The sequence below is a fragment of the Theropithecus gelada genome, chromosome 8, assembly GCF_003255815.1.
Source record: "Theropithecus gelada isolate Dixy chromosome 8, Tgel_1.0, whole genome shotgun sequence".
Lineage (NCBI taxonomy): Eukaryota > Metazoa > Chordata > Mammalia > Primates > Cercopithecidae > Theropithecus > Theropithecus gelada.
In genome coordinates, this window is record NC_037676.1 from 125643498 (window position 1) to 125671382 (window position 27885).

A 27885-nucleotide genomic window follows, 5' to 3' on the forward strand; every position below is an offset into this window, starting at 1 on the left:
AAAAAAAAAAAAAAAAAAAGGCCGGGCGCGGTGGCTCAAGCCTGTAATCCCAGCACTTTGGGAGGCCGAGACGGGCGGATCACGAGGTCAGGAGATCGAGACCATCCTGGTTAATATGGTGAAACCCCGTCTCTACTAAAAAGTACAAAAAAAAAAACTAGCCGGGCGTGGTGACGGGCGCCTGTAGTCCCAGCTACTTGGGAGGCTGAGGCAGGAGAATGGCGTGAACCCGGGAGGCAGAGCTTGTAGTGAGCTGAGATCTGGCCACTGCACTCCAGCCTGGGCGATAGAGCGAAACTCCGTCTCAAAAAAAAAAAAAAAAAAAAAAAAAAAAAAAACCAACCAAACAAACAAAAAACAACAACAACAAAAAACTGAAACAGAGTTAAGTAACTTGCCAAAGGCCACTAATAACTAGTAGAGCTGAGCTCCAAGCCTAGACAGTCCTAGCCATGGGTCCAGGTTCTTAGCAATTAATTACTCTATACTGTAGAAAGGTCATTACTTCAGTTTGAAAACACTGTAAACACTATTCCACAAGGTAGAGAAAGAGGGAATCCTCCCCAAATCATTCTATGAAGCCAGTATCACCCTAATACCAAAACTAGGAAAGGACATAACCAAAAAAGAAAACTACAGAGCAAACATCCCTGTGAACATAGATGCTAAAATCCTTAACAAAATACTAGCTAATCGAATCCAACAACATATCGAAAAGATAATCTACTATGATCAAGGGGGTTTCATACCAGGGATGCAGGGATGATTTAACATACTCAAGTCAATAAATGTGATACACCACTTAAACAGAATTAAAAACAAAAATCACATGATCTCAATAGATGCAGAAAAAGCATTCAACAAAATCCAGCATCCCTTTATGATTAAAGCTCTCTGCAAAGTTGGCATACAAAGAACATACTTCGATGTAATAAAAGCCATGTATGACAAATCCACAGGAAACATAATACCGAATGGGGAAAGGTTAAAAGCATTCCCTCTGAGAACTGGAACTAGACAAGGATGCCCCCTCTCACCACTTCTATTCAACACAGTACTGGAAGTCCTAGCCACAGCAATCAGACAACAGAAAAAAATAAAAGGGCATCCAAGTCAGTAAAAAGTTAGTCAAGGCCGGGCGCGGTGGCTCAAGCCTGTAATCCCAGCACTTTGGGAGGCCGAGGCGGGTGGATCATGAGGTCAGGAGATCGAGACCATCCTGGTTAATATGGTGAAACCCCGTCTCTACTAAAAATACAAAAAACTAGCCGGGCGTGGTGGCGGGCGCCTGTAGTCCCAGCTACTCGGAGGCTGAGGCAGGAGAATGGCGTGAACCTGGGAGGCGGAGCTTGCAGTGAGCCGAGATCGCGCCACTGCACTCCAGCCTGGGTGACACAGCGCGAGACTCCGTCTCAAAAAAAAAAAAAAAAAAAAAAAAAAAAGTTAGTCAAACTGTCTGTTTGCTGATTATATGATTGTACACCTAGAAAACCCTAAAGACTCCTGCAAAAAACTCCTAGAACTGACAAAAGAATACAGCAGAGTTTCAGGATACAAAATTAATGTACACAAATCAGTAGTAGCTCTACTATATACCAACAGCGGCCAAGCTAAGAGTGAAATAAGAACTCAACTCTTTTTACAATAGCTGAAAATAAAACAAAATACTTAGGAATATACCTAACCAAAGAGGCAAAAGACCTCTACAAGGAAAACTACAAAACACTGCTGAAAGAAATAACAGATGACACAAACAAATGGAAGCACATCCCATGCTCATGGATGGGTAGAATCAATGTTGTGAAAACAACCATACTGCCAAAAGCAACAAATTCAACATAACTCCCATCAAAATACCAGCTATCATTCTTCACAGAACTAGAAAAAACAATCCTAAAATTCATATGGAAGCAAAAAAGAGTCCGCATAGCCAAAGCAAGTCTAAGCAAAAAGAAGAAATCTGGAAGCTTTACATTACCTGATTTCAAACTACGCTATAAGGCCATAATCACCAAAACAGCACAGTACTAGTATAAAAATAGGCACGTAGACAAATGGAACAGAATAGAGAACTCAGAAATAAAATCAAATACTTACAGTCAACTGATCTTCAACAAAGCAAACAGAAACATAAAGTGGGGAAAGGACACCCTATTCATCAGATGGTGCTGGGATAATTGGCAAGCCACATGTAGGAGAATGAAACTGGTTCCTCATCTCTTACCTTACACAAAAATCAACTCAAGATGGATCGAGGACTTAAATCTAAGACCTGAAACTATATAAAAATTCTAGAAGATAACATCAGGAAAACCCTTCTAGATATTGGCTTAAGCAAGGGTTTCATGACCAAGAACCCAAAAGCAAAAACAATTAAAGCAAAGATAAACCGGTGGAACTTAATTAAACTAAAGAGCTTTTGAACAGCAAAAGGAAGAATCAGCAGAGTAAAATGGCAACACACAGTATGGGAGAAAATCTTCATAATCTATACATCTCGCAAAAGACTAATATCTAGAATCTCCAACAAACTCAAACAAATTAGCAAGAAAAAAACAATCCCATCAAAAAGTAGGCTATGGACATGAACAGAAAATTCTTAAAAGAAGATACATAAATGGCCAACAAACGTATGGAAAAATGCTCAGCATCACTAATGATTAGGGAAATGCAAATCAAAACCACAATGCAATACCACCTTACCCCTGCAAATATGGCTATAATCAAAAAATAAAAAAATAATAGATGTTGGTGTGTATACAGTGACCACTTCTACATGGCTGGTGGGAAAGTAAACTAGTACAACCACTATGGAAAACAGTGTGGAGATTCCTTAAAGAATTAAAAGTAGAACTACCATTTGATCAAGCAATCCCACTACTGGGTATCTACCCAGAGGAAAAGAAGTCATTATTCGAAAAAGATACTTCCACATGCATGTTTATAGCAGCACAACTCGCAATTGCAAAAATGTGGAACCAACCCAAATCCCCATCAATCAACAAGTGGATAAAGAAGTTGTGGTATATATACACAATAGAATACTACTCAGCCATAAAAAGGAATGAATTAATGGCATTCGCAGCTACTTGGATGGGATTGGAGACTATTACTCTAAGTGAAGTAACTCAGGAATGGAAAATCAAACATCATATGTTCCATGTGTTCTCACTAATAAGTGGGAGCTAAGCTATGAAGATGCAAAGGCATAAGAATAACACAATGAACTGTGGGGACTCAGGGGGAAAGAGTGGGAAGGGAGTGAGGGATAAAAGACAACAAATTGGATTCAATGTATACTGCTTGGGTGATGGATACACCAAAATCTCACAAATCACTACTGAAGAACTTACTCATGTAACCAAATACGACCTGTTCCCCAAAAACCTACGGAAACAAAAAATTTAAAAAAAAGGAAAAGGGGCTGAGGCAAGTCAGTATAATCCATTTTCATAGGAAAATGTTTCCTAAATCTGAAAAACAAAAACCAAAAATAAAATAAATAAAAAATAAAAAATGTTTTAAACACACATATCTGCCCACATGTGCTCATCCCCCAATCTCCATTTTATTACACCCACAGACACTGGACCAGCACTTTGAATCTAGCCAAGAACTTCAACTTCTTGCCAGTTCTAATTCTTTGACAAAAGATGAAGAATATACTGAAATACTAGTGATGCAATTGTGCTATTATGTTACCTTATTCAAAGGTAACATTACCTTTAAAAATAATTAGCCAGGCATGATGGCATAGGCCCATAATCCCAGCTACTCGGGAGGCTGCGGCAGGAGAATCACTTGAAAACAGGAGACAGCAGTTGCAGTGAGCCGAGATTGCACCACTGCACTCCAGCCTGGAAACAGGCGAGACTCCGTCTCAAAAAAACAAAAAAGTCAGAAAAAAAAAAAAAAAAAACCCCAAATAATTAGAGGAGAAAAAAAAAATCTGTAACAAGGAGCTACTCAACGATGTGAGGCTTTTTCCACAGGGGAAGACTAGACACTGTGAACCAAATATGGAAACTCATGAACATCAAAGTGATAAAAACAACAACAACAAAAACCACATACATTGTAGGTGGTAACTGTAGAGTTAGTCAACCAACAAGTATGTTACTTCCAGAAACATACGTTCATTAAAGATGGGAGAAGAGGCCAGGCGCGGTAGCTAACGCCTGCAATCCCAGCACTTGGGAGGCCCAGGTGGGTGGATCACCTGAGGTCAGGAATTTGAGACCAGTCTGGCCAACATGGTGAAACCCTGTTTCTACTAAAAATACAAAAAAATTAGCCGGGTGTGGTGGCAGGCACCTGTAGTCCCAGCTACTAGGGAGGCTGAGGCAGGAGAATTGCTTGAACCCAGGGGGCGGAGGTTGCAGTGAGCCAAGATCGCACCACTGCACTCCAGCCTGGGCGAGAGAGCAAGATTTCCTCTTAAAAAAATAAAAGACAGAAGAAATAAAATCCCAAAGTAGCTGCCACTCTTAGTACTGCTGGATCAAACAGAGATCCACCCCTTGAGTTAGGTAACCATAATAGTGCCTCAGTCCTGTGCCTGGTGGTGGTGGGGATTCTAGGGAACACTGTACCTTCCTTTCCTTTTCTGAAGATCATTACATTTCACCACCAAAATAGAGGTCTTTACATTCTAAGGGGCCTGTGAGAATACTGATGTGCAGCCTCCTTTCAAGTGCAATTAATCTTCAGAAGCCCTGAGAGACTGAGTTTGTCTTCCTGATCCTCCAGCCTTTTGGACCCTGGTCATGTGAAATAGGATGATGAAATAAGAAATCTAGATGTACACTTGTGATTCTTACAATGAATTACAATGAAATGAAAAGACCTAGGGACACAAAGAGCATTTCTTATTTTTCCTAAAAGAAATCAACCTTCAGCACTTATAAAGGTGCTGCCTTCCATGACCAAAACATGATCAGAAGGTCTGTTTCTAGGAGAAAACTTCCAAGAACTGTTCAAATAATTGAAATATCCTAAGGCTTCGGTCTTACTTCTGAGAAAATTATAATATTAAGGGAAAAAAGTACCATTTCCCATACAAATAAAATTTTTTTCCTGGTTTCTTAGTCTTCTCTCTCACTGATGAACTACCAACATGCTACTATTATCATGATTATTCCAATGTATTGATGAGGAAGTATCAAGAATTATCTCTTTGACCTGGTGTGGTGGCTCACACCTGTAATCCCAGTACTTTGGGAAGCTGAGGCAGGTGGATCACTTGAGGTCAAGAGTTTGAGACCAGCCTGGCCAACATGGTGAAACCACGTCTCTGCTAAAAATACAAAAATTAGCTGGGCGTAGTGGCAGGTACCTGTAGTCCCAGCTACTCAGGAGGCTAAGGCAGGAAAACCGCTTGAACCCAGGAGGCAGAGGTTGCAGTAAGCCAAGATCGCGCCACTGCACTCCAGCCTGGGAAACAGAGCAAGATTCCACCCCGCCCCACCTCCCCCAAAATAAGTAAGTAAAATAAAAATAGAAGATTTATCTCTTTGGACTTAAATTTGACCAACAAGCAACAACTGTTGGGATGTAGAAGGAAAAGAAATCCACAAATATTGAACAGTCAAAGAAAATAAATGTTTCCTACAACAGAAGAGGAATAAATTATAAAATAGATCCAGAAAAAGATAACCTGAGTCATGAAAGGTCTAGAGGCCATGTAGTTTAGAACATCTGATATGGTAGGAAAATGCATCTGTGATAGTATGCGAAGAAAAGACTAAACCTATATTCTAACTTAATGTGAAGATTAAATGAAACAATCTATGTAAAATGCTTAACACAGAGACAGGACTACAGTAAACCCTGAGTCTATGGTTGCTCTATTATTAAAGTGTGGAAAAATGGAATAAACTACCTTACTAACGTAGTTACTAACACTTCCTATTAGTGGAAGCAAAAGCAAAAACTAGTCAGTGGTCCTGGGGATTAGACTACTAAAGGCATAGAAACTAAGCTCTCCCAAATACACAATTCTAGAATTTTATCCTAATACACCCAATCCTGAAAGTCTAGAGTCCAGCTCTAACATAACCACAATTATGTCGTCATAAATCAATCACTATTTCAGAACCAAACCTGTTCATTCGTTTACAGTAAGGACTTCTTGGTCCTGCAGAAGATAATCGGTATCTTGGTCTTGCAGGAGAAGCTGGGCCACTATAAAATATGTTGGGCTTTCTCTGGTGACGAGGTTCTAAAAAAAAGAAAATATTTTGCTGTTCATATTTGAAGTCATTTACGTTCAGAGGGTTGCAGCTGATAACATGTATAGCACAGACACCAACCAACCAAAAACACACACTGGCCATAAACAACCATTGTGACTGTAGAGATGTGTAACAGGTGATTATCAGCCTTGCATGTTCATGCTCACAAGTACTGTGGTATAATAGTAACATAAATCAAAAGAAGTCCTATCTCTATACAAACTGACAAATTAAGTAGAAAGCTGTGCAATTTAAAATAAAGACAGATATAAAATTCAAAAATAGCCCAATTATTTGCTTTTGTCAAGGCTAACATTTAAACTTTCTTCAGAGAAATTATTTGTTACAAACTTAGGATAGGTAAAGACAACAGTAATGAGTATTCAACAAAATGAAAATATGAAAAATACCAAAAAGACAAGAATAACAGAGGAGAAACAGCAAATATAAAGCTAATATAATCACATCTCCTGGAAAGAGTATGTACAGCACTTACTTTCCAGTGGCGCCTGGTAGTAAACAGTAGCTTTTCTCTGTCTAAGATAATACCGTTTCTGGTTATCTTCTCCATCTTCTTCATCTTCATCATCTTCATCATCATCATCTTCATCATCTTCATCTTCACCATCATCTTCATGTTCCTGGTCTTCACCCTCTTCAGATGATTCTACGATTAAGAAATACTTACTTCCAGAAGGACACTCAGCAAAATGTTAACAATTTTTAACATAGGTGAGTTGGGAAAGATCCACCCTTTTAAAGCTTATCTACTCCTAGATTGTTCATGGGAAGAACTTATAATTCTTTTCCAATACTAAAAACTGTACAAAAACGAGAGGAAGGAAAAAAGGAAGCAGAGAAAGAAGTTTGAAGACTACTGTTAAGCAAGTACCAAACTAAAATTTATAGTCTTTCTATGAATTTCATTAATATAGGTGACTAAACTTAAGCGTCCAAGTTAACGTAACTTTTTGACAAGTTTTCGAATTTCCTCATTAAGCTTTTGGTTTCTAAACCTAAGTTTGACATTTCACCCGGCCCAACTGGCTGTCATGGAGTTACATGCTGCATAACTCAATCTACTTATGATTAACATGCTCACCAAACATTTAAAATGCATTTCAGAAAACTGATTTTCACTCAAGTTCTAATAGATTATGGTAATAAGTTCTAAATGGAATAGCAAAACATAATTTTCATCACCTTTAAACTAAAAAAGAGATATACAGCGTGTTGTCCATAGCAGATGTATTACACGAGCAAACCAATATTATTTGCTTTAGATTGCTGATTTCAGTTACTTTCCCAAACAAAACATACTATCCTTTTAAGCTCTCCCCTGTCCCCACTTTTAAGTTACCAATCCTCTGATCTCTCACAAACTACCATAAATGTCACACTTTCTAAATAAAAAGGCTATTTTCTACTAAATAAAAAGTTCTTAAATTCAATCCCAGAAGACAGAACAAGAGAAGAGACTAACCCACACTGCCTTCTTGATTATCAGTTGTTTCTTCATCAGTTCTTTGAATATCTTTCTGTTTTCCTCTTGTGTACATATTAAGATTGCTCTAAAATGTTTAAATAAAAGCCATTAACATTTGGAATCTATTTATTAAAAAAATTAAGTTGGATCCTCCAATCTTGTTCAAAATGAAGAGATTTACAGCCATAAACTCTTAAATTTCTAGCAGTAACTGTTGACTGATCAAATAAATGCTGGAAAAAGTGATGTTTAAGCAAAAATGGATTAGGTACTATAAAAAAAAATTTAACTGGATATTATTAAATCATTCCCTTAATAGAAGAATATATTTACTTCTTCTGTTTCATTAAACACTCCCAAGTCTTCAAGTTCTCTCATTCGCTGTCTACGCATCTTCTTCATGTCATCCATTTTTTGAAGTACAGCTTCAGCAGTGCTTTAAAAACAAGATACAAATATAAGTGAAAATTGTAAAAGAGTAGCAGAATTTAAAAACCTTTATTTTCTTCCACTGCAATCTTTTGGCACTAAGGTTTTAAATATTTTTATAAAAAGCATTGATTTACTTGTATAAAAATATTTTTAAATTTCTTTCCAAGAATAGAGACATATATAGAATTGTCAAAAAGACCTCAAATAATCATTCTCAGGCTGGACGCGGTGGCTCACACCTGTAATCCCAACACTTTGGGAGGCCAAGGCGGGCGGATCAGGAGGTCAGGAGATCGAGACCATACTGGCTAACACAGTGAAACCCTGTCTCTACTAAAAATACAAAAAAAAAAAAAAAAAAAAAAATAGCAGGCGTGGTGGCGGGCGCCTGTAGTCCCAGCTACTCGGTAGGCTGAGGCAGGAGAATGGCTTGAACCCGGGAGGCAGAGCTTGCAGTGAGTCGAGATCATGCCACTGCACTCCAGCCTGGGCGACAGCGCTAGACTCCGTCTCAAAAACAAACAAACAAACAAAAAACCACAAATAATCATTCTCCTCTATGCTTTACGTAGTAGAATGCATTAAATGTTTGGGCTGGTTGAAATCCATGATTCTTCCCGAACAAAAAGTCTCTGACAGATAAATCATTTTGACCTAAGGAATTTTTACTTACTTAGTTATAAGTTTGTCAAACAGCATGGACTGGTTTACACCACTATAACGACTTCTAATCCTACAGCTTCGACGTACTTCAACATCACCATTATCTTCATGTAAGTGTTCTGAACTTTGAACGATGTTTCTAGTCCTCAATGACCGAGTAACTGGAATCACTTTGTCTTCACAAATGCATACATAAAAATAAATAGAAACATTTGAAGTAATAGTATTTATAAAACGATTCTAAAATGAACAATTGAAAAGCTATACTTTCATGTAACAAAATTACAGTATCTTAAACTTAGCTTTCTTAAAAACATTAGAAGACAAAAATAAAGTTAAAATATTCACCTACCATAAGATCGAGCCCATCTACTCCCAGGAGAAGAGGAAAGATATGTAATACAAAGACTCGTACATGAATGTTCAAAGCAGCTTTGTGATAGCCCCAAACCAGAAACAACTCAAGTACTTCAAAAGATGAAGAGATAAATTGTGGTATATCCATACAATAGAATATCCATATAATGAAATACTACTCAGCAACAAAAAAGCGACCACACGGATTCTCAAAGTAATTACGGTCAGTGCAAGAAGCCAAACAAAGAATACTGGATGATTCCATTTATGTAAAACTCTAGATAATATAAACTAAGCTATAATAATGGAGAACAGATTCTAAAATGAATGGTCACAGCTATGTTCCAATGAAATTACTTGCTCAGGAATCTGGCGGGGGGTAGTGTCAGAGTGAGGAAAGAAGCTAGAAGAGCCAGGAGGAATTATAAAAGGGCCTGGGGAAGTTTTTGGGGGTAGTAACTACCTTCACTATCATATTGTGGTGATGGCTTCATGGCATATACTTACGTTAAAACTTAACAAATTATACACTTTAAATATGTAAAATTTATTGTATGTACCTCAAGAAACCGGTAAACAGAATATTAATTACATATTTTAAGATCTGAAATGCCTTTAACAGTACTTACCTTCTCTGCGCTCTTCTTTTTTTTTATCAGCCTGCTGTCTGGCCAACTGCCTATATTTTAAAAAATGAGATGAATTCAAAACAGTTGACATAACTTTATTTTTATTTATTTATTTAGATGGGATTTCACTCCATCGTCCAACAGGAGTGCAGTGGCACAATCATGACTTACTACAGCCCCAAACTGCTGGGCTCAAGCAATACTCTCACCTCAGCCTCTCCAGTAGTAGAACTACAGGCATGCCTCACTATATCCAGCTAACTTTTAACATTTTTTGTAGAGATAGAGAGGTCTCGCTTTTTTGCCCAGGTTGGTCTTGAACTCCTCGCCTCAAGCAATTCTCCCACCCTAGCCTCCCAAAGTGCTAGGATTATAGGCATGAGCCACCATACCTGGCTATAACTGACATAACTGTATTTCTTATATTCCATAATACTACAAACAAGACAAAAAGTTAAATCAGCCTGGAGAACAAATACTAAGACACCTAAAAACTTAAAATATACTGAAAAAAATAGGCCAGGCAAGGTAGTTCACGCCTGTAATCTCAGCACTTTAGGAGGCCGAGGTGGGTGAATCACCTGAGGTCAGGAGCTCCAGACCAGCCTAACCAACATGGTGAAAACCTGTCTGTACTAAAAATACAAAAATTCGTTGGGCGTGGTGGCTGGTGCCTGTAATCCCAGCTACTCAGGAGGCTAAGGCAGGAGAATCGCTTGAACCCAGGAGGTGGAGGTTGCAGTGAGCCAAGATCGCGCCATTGCACTCTGGTCTGGGCGATGGAACGAGATCCTATTTCAAAAAAAAAAAAAAGCTTGACAATCTGTATGCTTATATAAGTTAAGGTTAAATACAGTTAAACAAAGCCTAAGATCTCTGATTTGAAGTTCAATGATATATGTAATAACTCTTAGCTAAACAGAATATATCAAAAGCGTGTTGAAATATGAAATGAAATCCTTAAGCATTTAAGTAGAACTGAACTAAACATTGAACTAAACCGAGCAAAATCAAGACCTGCTTTATGACACAAGGGTATAATGGTCCCATATCCTTGAGAAATTTATTACTATAAACACAACTAATGCCTCTTAGTGATATGTTAATTGTCTTTTAAAAACACCTGCTGGCTACAATTTTTATATGCATGATTTTCACTCACATGTAGAAATAGTCCCATTTGTAAATGATCTATTCCATCTACAAACTGGCAAACACAATCTGTGAATTGGAAACATCTTCCAAGCTCTATAAAAAAGTATCCCCCTCATCTTTTTTTTTGAGATGGAGTCTCGCTCTGTCATCCAGGCTGGAGTGCAGTGGCGTGATCTCGGCTCACTGCAAGCTCCACCTCCCGGGTTCACACCATTCTCCTGCCTCAGCCTCCCTGAGTAGCTGCGACTACAGGCGCCCGCCACCATGCCCGGCTAATTTTTTTTGTATTTTTAGTAGAGCAGGGGTTTCACTGTGTTAGCGAAGATGGTCTCGATCTCTTGACCTCGTGATGCACCCGCCTCGGCCTCTCAAAGTGCTGGAATAACAGGCGTGAGCCACCGCACCCGGCTGCTTAGTCGAGTTTTAGAAAAAAGATGAGGGGGCCGGGCACGGTGGCTCATGCCTGTAATCCCAGCACTTTGGGAGGCCAAGACGGGCAGATCATGAGGTTAGGAGATTGAGACCATCCTGGCCAACATGGTGAAACCCCGTCTCTACTAAAAATACAAAAAAATTAGCCGGGCGTGGTGCTGGGCGCCTGTAGTCCCAGCTACTGGGAAGGCTGAGGCAGGAGAATGGCGTGAACCTGCGAGGCAGAGCTTGCAGTGAGCTGAGATCGCGCCACTGCACTCCAGCCTGGGCGACAGAGTGAGACCCTGCCACAAAAAAAAAAAAAAAAGAAAAAACAAAAAAAATCGAAGCAAAACAGTATGTGCCATTAATTTGTTTTTAGTGACTCAATTTTCCATACTTAGGCTGCATCTGTTAATCGACCTATGTATCAAGCCATTTGCAAGTGAGCTGGTTTGTATGTGGAATTTCAAATACAACTTAAAGTAAAATCAAACCATCTTTCCCAGATGAGTTAACTTATATATTCTCGTTAACAAAGTAAGTCTTCATTAATTTCTCATCTCTCTTGGAAGACAGGTAAGAATTAAGAAGAAAATAAAAACTTCTGGCTGGGCCCAATGGCTCATGCCTGTTATCCCAGCACTTTGGGAGGCTGAGGTGGGTGGATCACTTGAGATCAGGAGTTCAAGACCAGCCTGGCCAACATGGTGAAACCCCATTGCTACTAAAAAAAAAAAAAACAAAAAAACAAACAAACCAAAAAAAAAAAAAACAAGGCAGCCAGGTACCTGTAGTCCCACCTACTCAAGAGGCTGAGGCAGGAGAATCATTTGAACCTGGGAGGCAGCGGCTGCAGTGAGCCAAGATTGCACCACTACATTCCAGCCTGGGCAACAGAGCACGGGGTCCATCTCAAAAAACAAACAAACAAACTTTTGAGTAGGTAAAGGCTTAGTTTCTTCAAAAGCTCACAGACTTTTCTCATAAAGGAGCTCCTCCCTTTATAGAGGGAGGTCTATACATTTTATAAACCAGGCCCCTTTCAGACACTAGAAATAGAATGACTAAAGCACTATTTTTCTGAACCACCCACCCCTACTGCCTTCTTTTTGCCTGCAGGAGGAAAGCAACCTTCCAAGGGTTGGTAAACTTCTCCTTCAATTGCTACACAGTAAATATTTTAAGCTTGTGAGCCATACAGTCTCCTCTGTCACAGTTACCTAACATTACAGGGTGAAAGGAGCCACACACAAAATGAATGGGCATGGCAGTGTTCCAAGGAAACTATTTACAAAAATATGCAGCTGGACTTTGTCAACCTCTGCAAATCTGATGAAAGCTACGGTATACACAAGTTTAAACATTACTTCAGCTCTGTGAAGACTATACATAATCACTGTACCCTAGTTAAGAGCCCCAGCATCAAGTAAGTATGTAGATCCTGCCCTCATGACATAGTTACTCATATCTTTCTGTCTTTCTCTAAGAATCTTGATCCTCTGGTCTTTGAGCCTCAAGTAGATTGAAAACAAAGAGTAAAAAAAAGAATGAAAAGGAAGGAAATAAAGAGATTTCTATAGTTGGGCATGCTGACAACAGTGAAAAAGAAACAGGGAAAGTATATGAAAAAGGACTCAAAAATACTGTAGGCTCTTTTATATAAGCCTTATGCAAACACATACTGATGTTACCATTACGCAAAATAATCATCACTATTTGTAATAATGACCTAAATGTAGGGAGAGGATTTTTGTACAGGAACTCTGTACCGTGGACGTGGTGGCATGTCCCAGCTACTCGGGAGGCTGGGGCAGGAGAACTGCTTGGACCCGGGAGGCGGAGGTTGCAGTGAGCCGAGATCATGCCATTGCACTTCAGCCTGGGCGACAAGAGCAAAACTCTGTCTAAAAAAAAAAAAAAAAAAGCCGGGCATGGTGGCACATGACTGTAATCCCAGCTACTCAGGAGGCTGAGTTAGGAAAATTGCTTAAACCTGGGAGGCAGAGGTTACAGTGAGCCAAGACTCCACTCCAGTCTGGTTGACAGAGCGAGACTCCATCTCAAAAAAAAAAAAATACACACACACACACACACCATGGAATTGTACACTTAGGAATTGTGAATTGTATGGTGTATAAATTATATTTCAATAAAGCTGTTATTAAGAAATTAATATGGCCAGGCACAGTGGCTAGTGCCTGTAATGCCAGCACTTTGGGAGGCTGAGGCAGGGTGGATTGCTTGAGCCCAAAAAAGTTCAAGACAAGCCTGGGTAACATGGTGAGACTCCATCTCTACAAAAAATTTAAAAATGAGGCAGGGTGTGGTGGCTCACGCCTATAATCCCAGCACTTTGGGAGGCCAAGGCAGGCAGATCACTTGAGGTCAGGAGTTCTACACCAACCTGGCCAACATGGTGAACTCCTATCTCTCCTAAAAATACAAAAATTAGCTGGGTGTGGTAGGGCATGCCTGTAATCTCAGCTACTCAGAGGCTGAGGCAGGAGAATCACTTGAAGCCAGGGGGCTGAGGTCGCAGTGAGCCAAGATTGTGCCACTGCACTCTAGCCTGGACAAAGAGTGAGACTCTGTCTCAAAAAAAAAAAAAAAAAAAAAAAAAGAGCCAAGTGTGCTGGTGCAAACTTGTAGTCCCAGCTACTTGGGAGGCTGAAGTGGGAGGACCACTGGATCACTTGAGCCTGGGAGGGTTGAGGCTACGATGAGCCATGATCGTGCCACTACACTCCAGCCTGGGTGACAGAGCAAGGTAATAGTCTCATAAAGAAAAAAATAATTAATAAAAAGGATAGAAATTCTTTATTTTAGAAGTAATCTAATTAAAAATACCAAGTCATTCTTCTTTAAATCCAGATAGAAAGCATTTATTTTATTATACGCCCTTAAAACCTTTCTAACATAAAGCCAAGTACAATGTTTTATAAACTTGAATAATGTACAGATCCTTTCAAAGGTAAAAACAGGACTTCCAACATTAATTTTTTTGTATGACTATGTAAACCAAACTAAATAGAAGTTCCTCTATAAGTTTTAGACAAATAAAACTATAAAACCATTAAACAATTAATGTAATAAGGAGTTTTGCTAAAACGAAATAACCATTTGGTGTATGAATGTGGTATTGACTGCTATCAGTTTCTCTCGAGTTTGGCATGTTGTGTATCATATTTACTATATATTGCTGGTACCATGATGAGGCAACTCATCCACTTCTCTTTATTGGAAGTGTGCCAAACATTTATTTAAATAGTATGTCATGCTATCACATCACATTGCTTTTCATACAGAAGCAGATGCATTATTTATGAATTCAGGTCTAATTCTGTTCTTATCTCATTAATCTAAGATAACTAAAGTAGTACTACTTGGTGCCAATTCAACTGTAAACACAAATGTATGGCCTCAGATTTTATGGCAATTCTCTATAAGGTAACAATTTAGGGGGCCTAAAATGTTTATTTTTTTCTTCAGATCGTGAAAAACAATTTTAAGTTCTCAGAGACAGTTAATGGACCACTACCTTACCCCAGAAGAATAAACCTTAAGACTTCAAATTTCAGAAATATCGGGCTAGTTTATATTGTACTTCATCGTTGTACATTTCCCCCCATTTTAACATCTCCGAAATTGGAATGTGTCTTTTGATGGCAACTGTGTTTTTTTTTTAGTGTCCCATAAACATTGTCATATGTTTTAACTGCTGATTTCATAAAATACAGTATAAAACACTCCCTAAACAATGGATGAAATAAGATGCAAATTAAAAAATATATATTAAAAGAATGATGAAATAGCTGAGAAAAAAATTAAAAACTCAAAAGGGCATAACCTTGCTTATCTAGAAAATATGGCATACAAAATAAAAGAATCAAAATTCCAGGCCGGCATGGTGGCTCATGCCTGTAATCCCAGCACTTTGGGAGGCGAGGTGGGTGGATCACCTGAGGTCAGGAGTTCGAGACCAGCCTGGCAAACATGGCGAAACCCCATCTCTACTAAAAATACAAAACTTAGCTGGGCATGGTGGTGTGTGCCTGTAATCCCAGTTACTAGGTGGGCTGAGGCAGGAGGATCGCTTGAACCTGGGAGGCGGAGGTTGTAGTAAGCTGAGATCATGCCACTGCATTCCAGCATGGGCAACAGAGCGAGACTCTGTCTCAAAAAAAAAGAAAAAAAAAAAATCAAAATTCCATTTAAGAGCAGGAGGATTTCAGTCTTCTAAGTCATTACAAATTGTTTATTTATAAGTAATCTAAGAACGATTCTTTCTTTGTTTTTGGAAACAGGGCCTCACTCTCAGTGGTGTGATTACAGCTCACTGCAGCCTTGAACTCCCCAGCTCAAGTGATCCTCCTGCCTCAGCCTCCACAGTAGCTGGGACTACAGGTGTGTGCCACCATGCCCAGATAATTGTTTTATTTTTTGTAGAGATAGGGTCTCGTTATGCTGCCCAGGCTGGTATCAAACTCCCCGACTGAAGTGATCCTTCTGCCTTGGCCTCCCAAAGTGCTAGGATTACAGGCGTGAGCCATGGTGCCCAGCCAAAACAATTATTTCATCAAACAAATTTTACTCTAATTAGGGCTTTTTGCCCTGAACCAAAGATATTCCAGTTCCATGAATTTAGCCAAACTACCTGATCCACTAAAATTGATTTCTTGAGTTTAAAATGGGTTTCATGCCACCTCATTAGACTAAAAACAAAACCAAAAAACCGTATGTACAGACTGCTTTAGAAATTACACCAACACATAGAAATTCATAAATGACTCAGAATTGATAAAAAAAACTTTATAGCAAGCAATCAGAAACAGAACTGCGATTATGAATGAAGGCTTTGTATAGACTATTAAGTGGAGCCATAAATCACGAGCTAAGTTATAGTCACAAAAGGTCTCTTTAGATACTCAAATACCTGAGAACTGATCCTACATCAGCCAACCTTGTTAGCTGTACTCATACGTATCACAGGTATCATCTTCGAATAATAAAAGCATGAATAGGTACATATTAAATTTTTTTTTTTTTTTTTTGAGATGGAGTCTCGCTTTGTTGCCCAGGCTAAAGTACAGTGGCATGATCTCAGCTCACTGCAACTTCTGCCTCCTGGGTTCAAGCAATTCTTCTGCCTCAGCCTCCCGAGTAGCTGGGACCTCAGGTGCGTGCCACCATGCCCAGGTAATTTTTTTTTTTTTTTTTTTTTTTTTTAGTAGAGATGGTGTTTCACCATATTGGCCCGGCTGGTCTCAAACTCCTGACCTCGTGATTCGTCTGCCTCGGTCTCCCAAAGTGCTGGGATTACAGGTGTGAATCACTGTGCCTGGCCACGTATTTTTTTTTTTTTTGAGACTGAGTTTCGCTCTTGTTTCCCAGGCTGAAATGCAGTGGCATGATCTCGGCTCACTGCAACCTCCACCTCCTGAGTTCAAGTGATTCTCCCGCCTCAGCCTCTCGAGTAGCTGGGATTACAGGCATGCGCCACCAGCTAATTTTGTATTTTTAGGAGTGATGGGGTTTCTCCATGTTGGTCAGGCTGGTCTCGAACTCCTGACCTCAGGTGATTCACCTGCCTCCGCCTCCCAAAGTGCTGGGATTACAGGCGTGAGCCACCGGCACCCAGTCACATATTAATTTTTTATTTAGTAATACTCACTTGTGGTCATTTATTTTCAAATAAACTACATGTTATGGCCCTGGAACCTTGATGACCAGTCAAAAATACAGTTCAAAAATTAAATGCAAATCCTAAATTACTGCTTTAAAACTATTTTGAATTAGTGTTCAACCATTTTGTATTACCTTGTAAAATGCCTGCCATTACCAAGTTGCTCCGTTATTTCCACATTCTTCTCAAAACTAGAATCTGAAGAATTCTGTGCATCTTTTCTCAAAGCTCTTAAAGCACGTGTCCGGTGGTAGGTTCCAACTTCCTTAACTGATGACCCATCCTTTAAGAAAAATTAAGAAAGCCATCTAAGTTTTTCTTTACAAAACTCCCAATTTAAATTCCTCCAAAGAGTATTCTCTGATTACAAGTTAGTAACAACTGCTTTTTGTGCAGAATCATTTTGCATCTCCCCAAGAAACTACAAGTTAGTATCTAGAATAACTATTTCATGATAAACAAGTATCAGCAATGTCTATGAAGCAGCTAATAAAATTTACTGGTTTATAGTTCATAACAAGTAGTTCATAACCACTTTATAAAAAGCAGTCTTGACAGTAAAGTTTTCCACCACTGACAAAAAGTTGTAATAGTTTATTATAGTAGGTACTCATTTATTTTAAGGCTATGGAAGTTAGAAAGACCTAAGAAAGATACAGACTCACCAAAATACTGCCACCTAACCACCAGCAGCAATCTCAAAATAACTGGTCCATCAGAATTATAATTTTGGCTTGAACAATGAAAAAGAGTTATTACTATATATTTTGCCCAGTTTAACCCAGATAATGCAACAGCTGAATTAAAAAACTGTTTAGGGGCTGGGCACGGTGGCTCGCTTTGAGCTCACAAGTAACAGAATAACATGGGCAACGTAGCAAAACCCCATCTCTACTAAAATTGCAAAAAAATTAGCCAGGCATGGTGGTGCACACCTGTGGTCCCAGTTACTTGGTAGACTGAAGTGGGAGGATGATTTGAGCCTGGGAGGTGGAGGCTGCAGTGACCCGTGATCGAGCCATTGCACTCCAGCCTGGGCAACAACCCTGCCTCAAAACAAAACAAAACAAAACAAAACAAAACAAAACTGTTTAAGTATGTTAATCTGTTGTAAAAACCATACAGCTCTATGTAACTTCATTTTAGTACAATAAATAGACTAGAAGCTAATGGGCTGCTTTATGAGCTAGAGGTTCTGTCATAAAGTATTGCAAAGCTCATACACGGCTCTGAAATAATATAGAGTATTTTCACATTGTAAGTCAAAGGTATCTAAAATACAAACAACAAACAAAACAAACAAAAAAAGATAGGGCCAGGCGTGGTTGCTCATGCCTGTAATCCCAGCACTTTGGGAGGTCGAGGTGGGCGGATCACTTGAGGTCAGGATAAGAGACTAGCCTGGCCATGGCCAACATTGTGAAACCAAGTCTCTACTAAAATACAAAAATAAGCTGGGCATGGTGGCGTGTGCATGTAGTCCCAGCTACTTGGGAGGCTAAGGCAGGAGAATTGCTTGAACCCAGGAGACGGAGGTTGCAGTAAGTAGAGATTGTGCCACTGCACTCCAGCCTGGGCGACAGAGCAAGACTCTGTCATAAACAAACAAACAAATCAAAGACAGAAGTCAAAGTCAAAGGTCCTAACAACTCGATAATTCTATGCCCTACTACTCTGAAAACTGATCAGTTTAGAAAAACAGGCAGTGCTTTAGGAAAAAAACACCAAACATTTGAGTCCCTGGATCACATCCCAGACTGGCTTTACTCTATTGTTGAATGTTGTTTTATCTGGGCATTTATTTTTGATTTGAGCAAAATATTTGGTTGGTTCACAATAAAAAGGATATTTATACCACAATAATCTGTGTAAAAATTAGATAGGTACTTCAAAAATAGTAAATGATGTGTATGATTTGTCACCATCTTTATCAGTGTACCTATATTTGAGGATGTTTGAAAAAAGAATACTTACACCTTGGGTGGTGTATTATTTTTAAGACAAATATTTACATCTTAGATCAGTGTAGTGTAATGTACGACTTTTTTTTTCCATTTTCCAAGGAAAACTTCCAAGGAATATTTCCAATTTCCAAGGAATATTTAAAGGGAATCTACTTCCAAATTATCAACTTTCATGTCCTTTTTCTTAAAACTGATCAGCCTGAAAAGGCACAAGGCATCCCATTCATTTGCCTTTCTCCATTTTAAAAAAGAAAGTTCTAAAACCACAATGAGATACCAGCTCACACCAGTTAGAATGGTGATCATTAAGTCAGGAAACAACAGATACTGGAGAGGATGTGGAGAAATAGGCACACTTTTATACTGTTGGTGGGAGTATAAATTAGTTCAACCATTGTGGAAGACAGTGTGGCGATTTCTCAAGGATCTAAAACCAAAAATACCATTTGACCCAGCAATCCCATTACTGGGTATATACCCAAAGGATTATAAATCATTCTACTATAAAAACACATGCACTCACATGTTTACTGCAGCACTATTCACAATAACAAAGACTTGGAACCAACCCAAGTGCACATCAATGACAGACTGGATAAAGACAATGTGGTACATATATACCATGGAAATGCTATGCCGCTATAAAAAGGATGAGTTCATGTCCTTTACAGGACATGGATGAAGCTAGAAGTCATTATTCTCATCAAACTAACACAGGAACAGAAAACCAAACACTGCATGTTCTCACTCATAAGTGGGAGTTGAACAATGAGAACACATGGACACAGGGAGGGGAACACCACACACTGGGGCCTTTTGGGGACTGGGGGCATGAGGAAGGACAGCATTAGGAGAAATACCTAATGTAAATGAGGGGTTGATGGGTGCAGCAAACCACCATGGCACATATATACCTATGTAACAGAACTGCACGTTCTGCACATGTATCCCAGAACTTAAATTTAACTTATAATTTTAAAAATAAATAAAATTAAATCTAAATAAATAAATAAAATAAAAAAAGAAAGTTCTATCTCTCACCCATTCTGAATGTCACTATTGTAGACACTTCAAGGTATTAACAACTTTCACAAAGCCAAAGAAAAACACTGGTGTAGGTGTTAAGAAATTGAATGAATAGTCTGGGCATGGTGGCTCATTCCTGTAATCCCAGCACTTTGGGAGGTTGAGGCGGGCGGATCACGAGGTCAAGAGATAGAGACCATTTTGGCTAACATGGTGAAACCCCATCTGCATTGGCCGGGCGCGGTGGCTCAAGCCTGTAATCCCAGCACTTTGGGAGGCCGAGACGGGCGGATCACGAGGTCAGGAGATCGAGACCATCCTGGCGAACACGATGAAACCCCGTCTCTACTAAAAAAAATACAAAAAACTAGCCGGGCGAGGTGGCGGGCGCCTGTAGTCCCAGCTACTCGGGAGGCTGAGGCAGGAGAATGGCGTAAGCCCGGGAGGCGGAGCTTGCAGTGAGCCGAGATCGCGCCACTGCACTCCAGCCTGGGCGACAGAGCGAGACTCCGTCTCAAAAAAAAAAAAAAAAAAAAAAAAAAGAAACCCCCATCTGCACAAAAAATACAAAAATTAGCTGGGTGTGGCAGCGCACGCCTGTAGTCCCAGCTACTTGGGAGGCTGAGGCAGGAGAATTGCTCGAACCTGGGAGGCAGAGGTTGCAGTGAGCTGAGATCACGCCACTGCACTGCAGCCTCCTGATAGAGTGAGACTCCATCTCAAAAAAAAGAAAAAAAAAATTGAATGACTAAAGAAAGGCAACAAATACCTTCCCTTATTAGGTGGTTTTCAATTCTCTGCTTTCAATAAAATTGAAAGGAGACCTAATAAAGCTAAAAGAACATTAAAAATCATTTTTGGCAAGTGATTTTTGATGCATAACAAAAACAAAACTGAGTGGCACTGCTAAGCATAACTCCTTTCATTACTGTCTACTTATATGAACAATACTTACATTTATAAAAACAATGGAACTGATACACAAAAACACAGTCTTGATTTTTTGCTTGTTTGTTTTGCTTTAGGAGCTTTTAATGCTTAGACTGAAAAAGATCACAGGGTAGGTTTTTCATAGTCATTGATCCATCTCTGACAAGGCAAGAATTTTCCCTTCACCCTGGTCACAGGTAGAAGTCCAGACTCTCTCCTAGCAATGTCTTCAGAATGGAGGGGCTACCTTTGCAGTGCAGTGTCTCCCCAACCCAGAGGCAAGAAAGCAAGAAGAGTATGTAATGAGCACCCATGTGCCAGGCCCATGCCAGGCATTTTCAAGACAGCACTGTCTTTAGCAATAACTATGATACATCCACAGATATATGAACTAATTGGGTGGGTAAGGGAACTTCAACCATGTGAGAGCTAATAAAATCTTACTTTTCTTGCTCACAAAATTGGAATGATACAGAGATTAGTGAAATAATTTTTAAAATCTTACTTTCTACGTTTTATCATTTCAAATCCAAGTAGATAATATGTTCTTGTTGTTTTGATTGACAGAGCATTAATTCTAACAACTCCACCCACAAACGTTTTATTTCTTGGCACTCAGAAGCCCTCTAAGGCTCAGAAATTTTTCTTAAACTGATTTCATGTCCTATTCAAGTGTCGTCTACAACCTGCATGACCAGTACTTTGTACGATTTGTTTATACTTTAATTGCATATAAAAGTTTTTAAAGAAATACGTAGTATTTTTATTTAGGTACCTCCAAACTTGAATTCACCTGTGTAAAACATTTTTAAAGGATACAATTCTCTTTTGAGTACCATTACAGCTACGCAGAGGTTTTCACTGGTTCTATTTTTTTACTGTTATTGATAAGCATGCTAATACTGACTGTCTTACATATAGTTGGCATTTCAAATAAACGGCTTGTATGGAAAAAAATTTCACATCAACATAAAATGCAGCGGGTTAAGTGGACTGAAAATGCAAATTAAAAGAGAGAAAAAAAGAATCAAGGTAAACTTTGTCTGCTAAGAGTTTGCTCATGTTCTTATTTTTAAATGTTCCACAACATATCAACTAACTGGTTTTTAGAATGCAGTGGATACATGTAAAGTCTGACATAATAGTTTTATTCTTTTTAATGTCAACATCAAAAGATGACAGAAATTACATCCTTTGAACGAAATAAAAGAGGGGGAAGTTGAGATGATAACTTAAAACTGTATGAGAGAATAAAGAACTAAAAACCAATTTAGGAACTCTTAGGAGAAAACAGCATTGGATTTGGCAACGATTTCTTAGATGACACCAAAAGCACAGACAACAAAATAAAAGTATGTTAAGTTAGACCTCATCAAAATGAGCACCCTTTATGCACAAAGAACACTATCAATGGAGTGAAAAGGCAACCTACAGAATAGGAAAAAAATTTGCAAATCATATACTGATAAAGTATATAGGGTTTTATATATATATAGACACACACATATATATATATCTCCAGAATATTTAAAGAACTCCTTTGCAAAACAAGCAAACAATTAAAAAATAAGCAAAAGATGTGACTAGAGGTTTCTCCAAAGATAAACAAATAGCCAATAAACACATGAAGAGATGCTCAACATCACTAGTCATTAGAGAAACGCAAATCAAAACCACATTGAGATAACACTTCATACACATTAGGATGGCTATTCACACACACACCGAAAAAGGAGAAAATAATTGCTGGTGAGGATGCAGAGAAACTGCAATCCTTGTGTGTTGCTGGTGATAATGTAAAATAGTAAGGCAATTCCTCAAAAAGTTAAACACAGAATTTCTGTATGATTCAGCAATTCCACTTTTGGGTATATAGCCAAAGAAGCAAATGCAGGGACTTGCACAAATATTTGTACACTCATGTTCATAGCAGCATTATTCACAATTCCCAAAAGGGGAAGCAACCCAAGTGTCCATTGACAGATGAACAGACCAACGAAACGTGGTCCATACAATGGAATATCATTCCTTTTTTTAAAAAAAGGAAATTTTAACACATGCTACAATATGGATGAACTCTGAAGATACACCAAGTGAAATAAGCAAGTCATAAAAGACAAGGCTGGGTGCGGTGGTTCACACCTGTAATTCCAGCACTTTGGGAGGCCAAGGCGGGCGGATCACGAGGTCAGGAGATCGAGACCATCCTTGCTGACACAGTGAAACCCCGTCTCTACTAAAAACACAAAAATTTAGCCGGGCACGGTGGCGGGCGCCTCCCAGCTACGTGGGAGGCTGAGGCAGGAGAATGGCGTGAACCCAAGAGGCGGAGGTTGCAGTGAGCAGAGATTGCACCACTGTACTCCAGCCTGGGCAACGGAGCGAGACTCCATATCAAAAAAAAAAAAAAGACAAATATGATTCCTCTAGGAATATGAGATTCACAGAACAGTCACATTCAGAGACAGAAAGTAGAATAGTGGTTGTCAGGGACTAGAAGGAGACAGGAACTGGGAGTACAGAGTTTCAGTACTCTGAATGGGTACAGAGTTTCAGTTCTGGAAGATGAAAAAGTTCTGGAGCTGGATGGTGCTGACGGTTGCAGAACAATGTGAATGTACTTAACGAACTATATGCTTAAAAATGGTTAAAACGGTCAATTTTATGTTATGTATATTTTGGTACATTAAAAAAGAAAATAAATGCTACCACATTCCTGAGGATAAAAAAAGATTTTGTTTCCTTACAAAACAAGAAAAGGGGTGGGTGGGGATAATACTAGGAAAAAACATTTCCTAAGAAACTTGGAAGACAATCTTGTAAGTGATATAAGAGAATCTTTGATTTGCATAGTGAATGCCTTGTCATTCTCTCCAAATAAGCACTAGGCAGCAAGAAAGACTCAACAATGTGGGGAAAAAAAATGTTTTGGGGGAGTCCCCTATATAGAGTATACACTAAAAAAATTTTAAATGTATCTTTCAAAAACAGTTCTAACAAAAGCAATATAAAAATAAAAGCAATACATGCCCATTATAACTGGAAAAATGAAAATGTCACCCTTAATTTCAGCCATCCACAGACAACCTCTTTTAATCTCTTGGTGCAAAAACCATTTTTTTCCTATGCAAACATATTTACATGATTTAAAAACTGAGATAATACTATATATGTTTTATAAGTTTTTTCTGGCAATATCAACATTTTTTCATGTCATTAAATATTACTCTAAAAATTTAATGAATAGTATTTCAGCCATTACATGAATCTATTTAACAAATTGCTGAATGTATTATATTTAGGTTGCCTGCAATTTTTTCTGATGTTATAAACATCTCTACATGAATTATCTTGCATATATCTTATTTCCTAAGGAAGACTAGCATAGGTATTAAATCGAAGTCATCTAATCTCCAAGAGGTAAGTTCAACACTGTTAACAGTAATTAACACTGGATGACAGAGATGGGGACTTTCACTTTCTATTTTTCACATTTTCACATGCACTACCAGAAAAAAATTCCTAAAAAGTAAAAAACAGAGAAGACAAACTTAATCTGAAATTTTAACCTAGAGATGTAGTATTCTCATCTATTCTTTGGCTAAAATCTACTTAAATATTGAGAGCACTGATAGTTCTTTAAAAGTGAAGTTTTAAGAGAGGAAATGTTAGTATTTTGTTAAATTTTAAGTCTCTCATGACCTTGCAGAATCAGTAAATTAGCATAGAGAAAAAGCAGCAAAAGAACGACAAAAAAGAAGTTTTCATAAAGTAGACACAGTTGCAAAATAAAAATATTCCACGTTATTTTTCACAGAAGACCAAGCTTATTCAAGCTTTAAATTCATTTTTTTAAAAGTATGTTTGGGGGTGGAGGGGGTCAGTTGTCTGAGTCAATTCAAATATCAACAAATGAGGTTTAAATAGGATGTACTCAACACCAATTTAGGGCTCCTTGAAAACTTAAACAGCAGTATATTCTAATACCCAATGATATACATGTTATAACACTATACTTGTGATATCCTTTCTTAGCTTTGTCTTTAAACATGAGTTTAAATCACCTCACCACCTACTCTGTAAACTCCAATTTAGTTTCTGCCTCTACAGCTCTTTCAGTACATTCCCAACTATCTCCCAATAGCTAAATCCAATAGGCTTTTCTCAACCTCACTGACTTCTACAGAACTGATCACTTCTTTATTTATTTTCAGAGATACAGTCTTGCTCCGTCACCCAGGTTGGAGTACAGTGGCACAATCATGGCTTACTGCAGCCTCAACTTCCTGAGCTCAAGAGATCCTCTTGCCTCCGCCTCCCCAGTAGCAGCTGAGGCTACAGGATGTGCCACCACGCCTGGCTAATGATTACGTATTTTATTATTTTGAGACGAGTCTTGCTCTGTCGCCCAGGCTGGGGTGCAGTGAGTGCAGCGGCACGATCTCAGCTCACTGCAATCTCTGCCTCCTGGGTTCAAGCGATTCTCTCCCTCAGCCTCCTGAGTAGCTGGGACTACAGGCAGGCGCCACCACACCCAGCTAGTTTTTGTAGAGACAGGGTTTCACCACATTACCCAGGGTGGTCTTGAACTCCTGGGTTCAAGTTATCCACCTGCCTTGGCCTCCTAAACTGCTGGGATTACAGGTATGAGCCACTGTGCTCAGCCAATTTTTATTTTTTTTATTTTAGAGATGGGGGAGGGGGGTCTCACTATGTTGCTCAGGCTGGTCTCGAACTTCTGGCTTCAGGTGATCCTCCCACCTTGGCCTCCCAAAGTGCTGGGATTAGAAATGTGAGCCACTGTGCCTGGCCTCTACTTTCTTAAAATGCTTCGATCCCTTGGTTTACATAATACTCTTGGTTCCATGATTCAACTTCTCACCTTTAAAATATAGGCACTGCTTCAGACCTCCTTAATTCTTTTTGCGCTTTGCTGTTTTCTTTTTCTTTTTTGTTGAGATGGAGTCTCGTCCTGTCACCCAGGCTGAAGTGCAGTGGAACCATCTTGGCTCACTGCAAGCTCTGCCTCCCAAACAGCTGGGATTACAGGCGCCCGCCACCACAATAGCTGCGATTACACCACGCCCGGCCTGTGCTTTGCTGTTTTCTGTTAATCCTCAAAGATAACCAGTCCCAACCTCTTAGCAATTCTGGCATAAAACTCCCAATGGTCGGCTGGGCACGGTGGCTCATGCCTGTAATCCCAGCACTTTGGGAGGCCGAGGCAGGCGGATCATGAGGTCAGGAGATCAAGACCATCCTGGCTAACACGGTGAAAACTCAGTCTCTACTAAAAATACAAAAAATTAGCCGGGCGTGGTGGCAGGCGTCTGTAGTCCCAGCTACTCGGGAGGCTGAGGCGGGAGAATGGCATGAACCTGGGAGACGGAGCTTGCAGTGAGCCGAGACTGTATTACTGCAGTCCAGCCTGGGCAACATAGCTAGACTCCATCACCAAAAAAAAAAAACCTCCCAATGGTCTACTGCTCACTTCTTTAGCTGGAAACAACACTGTCTTCCCTCCGTGTGTTCAACTCTCAGAGATCCTGCGCTGTATTTCTTGACATTTTTCTCCATTCCTACTAATATCACCTTAATTTAAACTCTAGTTGTCTGTTTTGGTATATGTGGTAACAATGCATTAATTAAGAACCCAAACTCTAGAGATAGAGTGCCTAGGATTTGATTCTTGGCACATCACTTAGAGATGTGTAATCTTGTGCAAGTTACATAAGGTGTCTTAGTATCCATATATTAAGGATATCAATATACTAAGTATCCTTAGTATCTAGTCTCCATATACTAAGGATCTAGTAATCTAGAATACTTAGTATATGGATACTAGATACTAAGAATCTTGTAATGAGGATAACAATAGTTTATAAACAGGAGAAATATATGTGTCTATCAAGTACTATGCCTGGCACATAGCAACTGCTATGTAAGTGGTAGCTATTATCATTATAATCTTTTTTTTTTTTTTTTTTTAAGACAGAGTCTGGCTCTTTTGCCCAGGCTGGAGTGCAATGGTGCAACCTCGGCTCACTGTAACCTCCGCCTCCAGGGTTCAAGCAATTCTCCTGCCTCATCCTCCCACGTAGCTTGGATTACAGGTGTGCAACGCCATGCCCGGCTAATTTTTGTATTTTTAGTAGAGACGGGATTTCACCATGTTGGCCAGGCTGGTCTCGAACTCCTGATCTCAGGTGATCTGCCCACCTTGGCCTCCCAAACAAAGTGCTAGGATTACAAGCATGACCCACCCGCCCAGCCTACCATTACAATCTTTTAACTGGTCTTCCTTAACTCTAGATTTTTTAACTATAATTCATCCTAAACACTGTCTCATCAGATCCCTCTTCTGGCTCTTCACTGTCTCCCAAACAAAGCTATAACTTCTAAACCTAAAATCAAGGGCCCTGTCTTGCTTATGACTGAATACAGAACTGACATGTCACCCAACTCCAGGGAGCACCACTCACTGCCACACCCAAAAGCTCCCTATCTATGCTTTGTGATACTTCATTAAGCTGTACACTTTTCATTTTTCTGTATTGTGTTATGCTTTAAGTTTTTAAAATCTCCTATATGTTACAAATATTCATGTTGAGTTTTGAGTATCTTTCCAAACTTTCAAATAAACATACAATGTTTAAAATAGTACCTTCTACATACTGAAGAATGTTTTATTTTACCTAACACATGGAAAAATAAAAATGTAGGTAAACAACCCAAAAGTAGGCCAGGCGCAGGGGCTCATGCCTGTAATCCCAGCACTTTGGGAGGCCGAGGCAGGTGGACCACCTGAGGTCAGGAGTTTGATACCAGCCTGGCCAACATGGCGAAACCCTGTCTCTACTAAAAATACAAAAATTAGCTGGGTGTGGTGGCAGGCGCCTGTAATTGGGAGGCG

The 27885-nt window shown here is 39.3% G+C and overlaps 1 protein-coding gene across 1 annotated transcript in view; it reads right to left on the bottom strand.

The window, feature by feature from the left end:
* Nucleotides 1-27885, bottom strand: part of ATAD2 (ATPase family, AAA domain containing 2) — an 82291-nt gene that overhangs the window by 48544 nt on the left and 5862 nt on the right. The window contains exons 2-8 of the mRNA XM_025393237.1: nt 17187-17335; nt 9801-9850; nt 8825-8990; nt 8053-8155; nt 7717-7804; nt 6730-6900; nt 6103-6220 (exon numbers count right to left, since the gene is read on the bottom strand). Coding sequence (XP_025249022.1) covers nt 6103-6220; nt 6730-6900; nt 7717-7804; nt 8053-8155; nt 8825-8990; nt 9801-9850; nt 17187-17335 — 845 coding nt within the window. The remainder of the gene's footprint in view (nt 1-6102; nt 6221-6729; nt 6901-7716; nt 7805-8052; nt 8156-8824; nt 8991-9800; nt 9851-17186; nt 17336-27885) is intronic.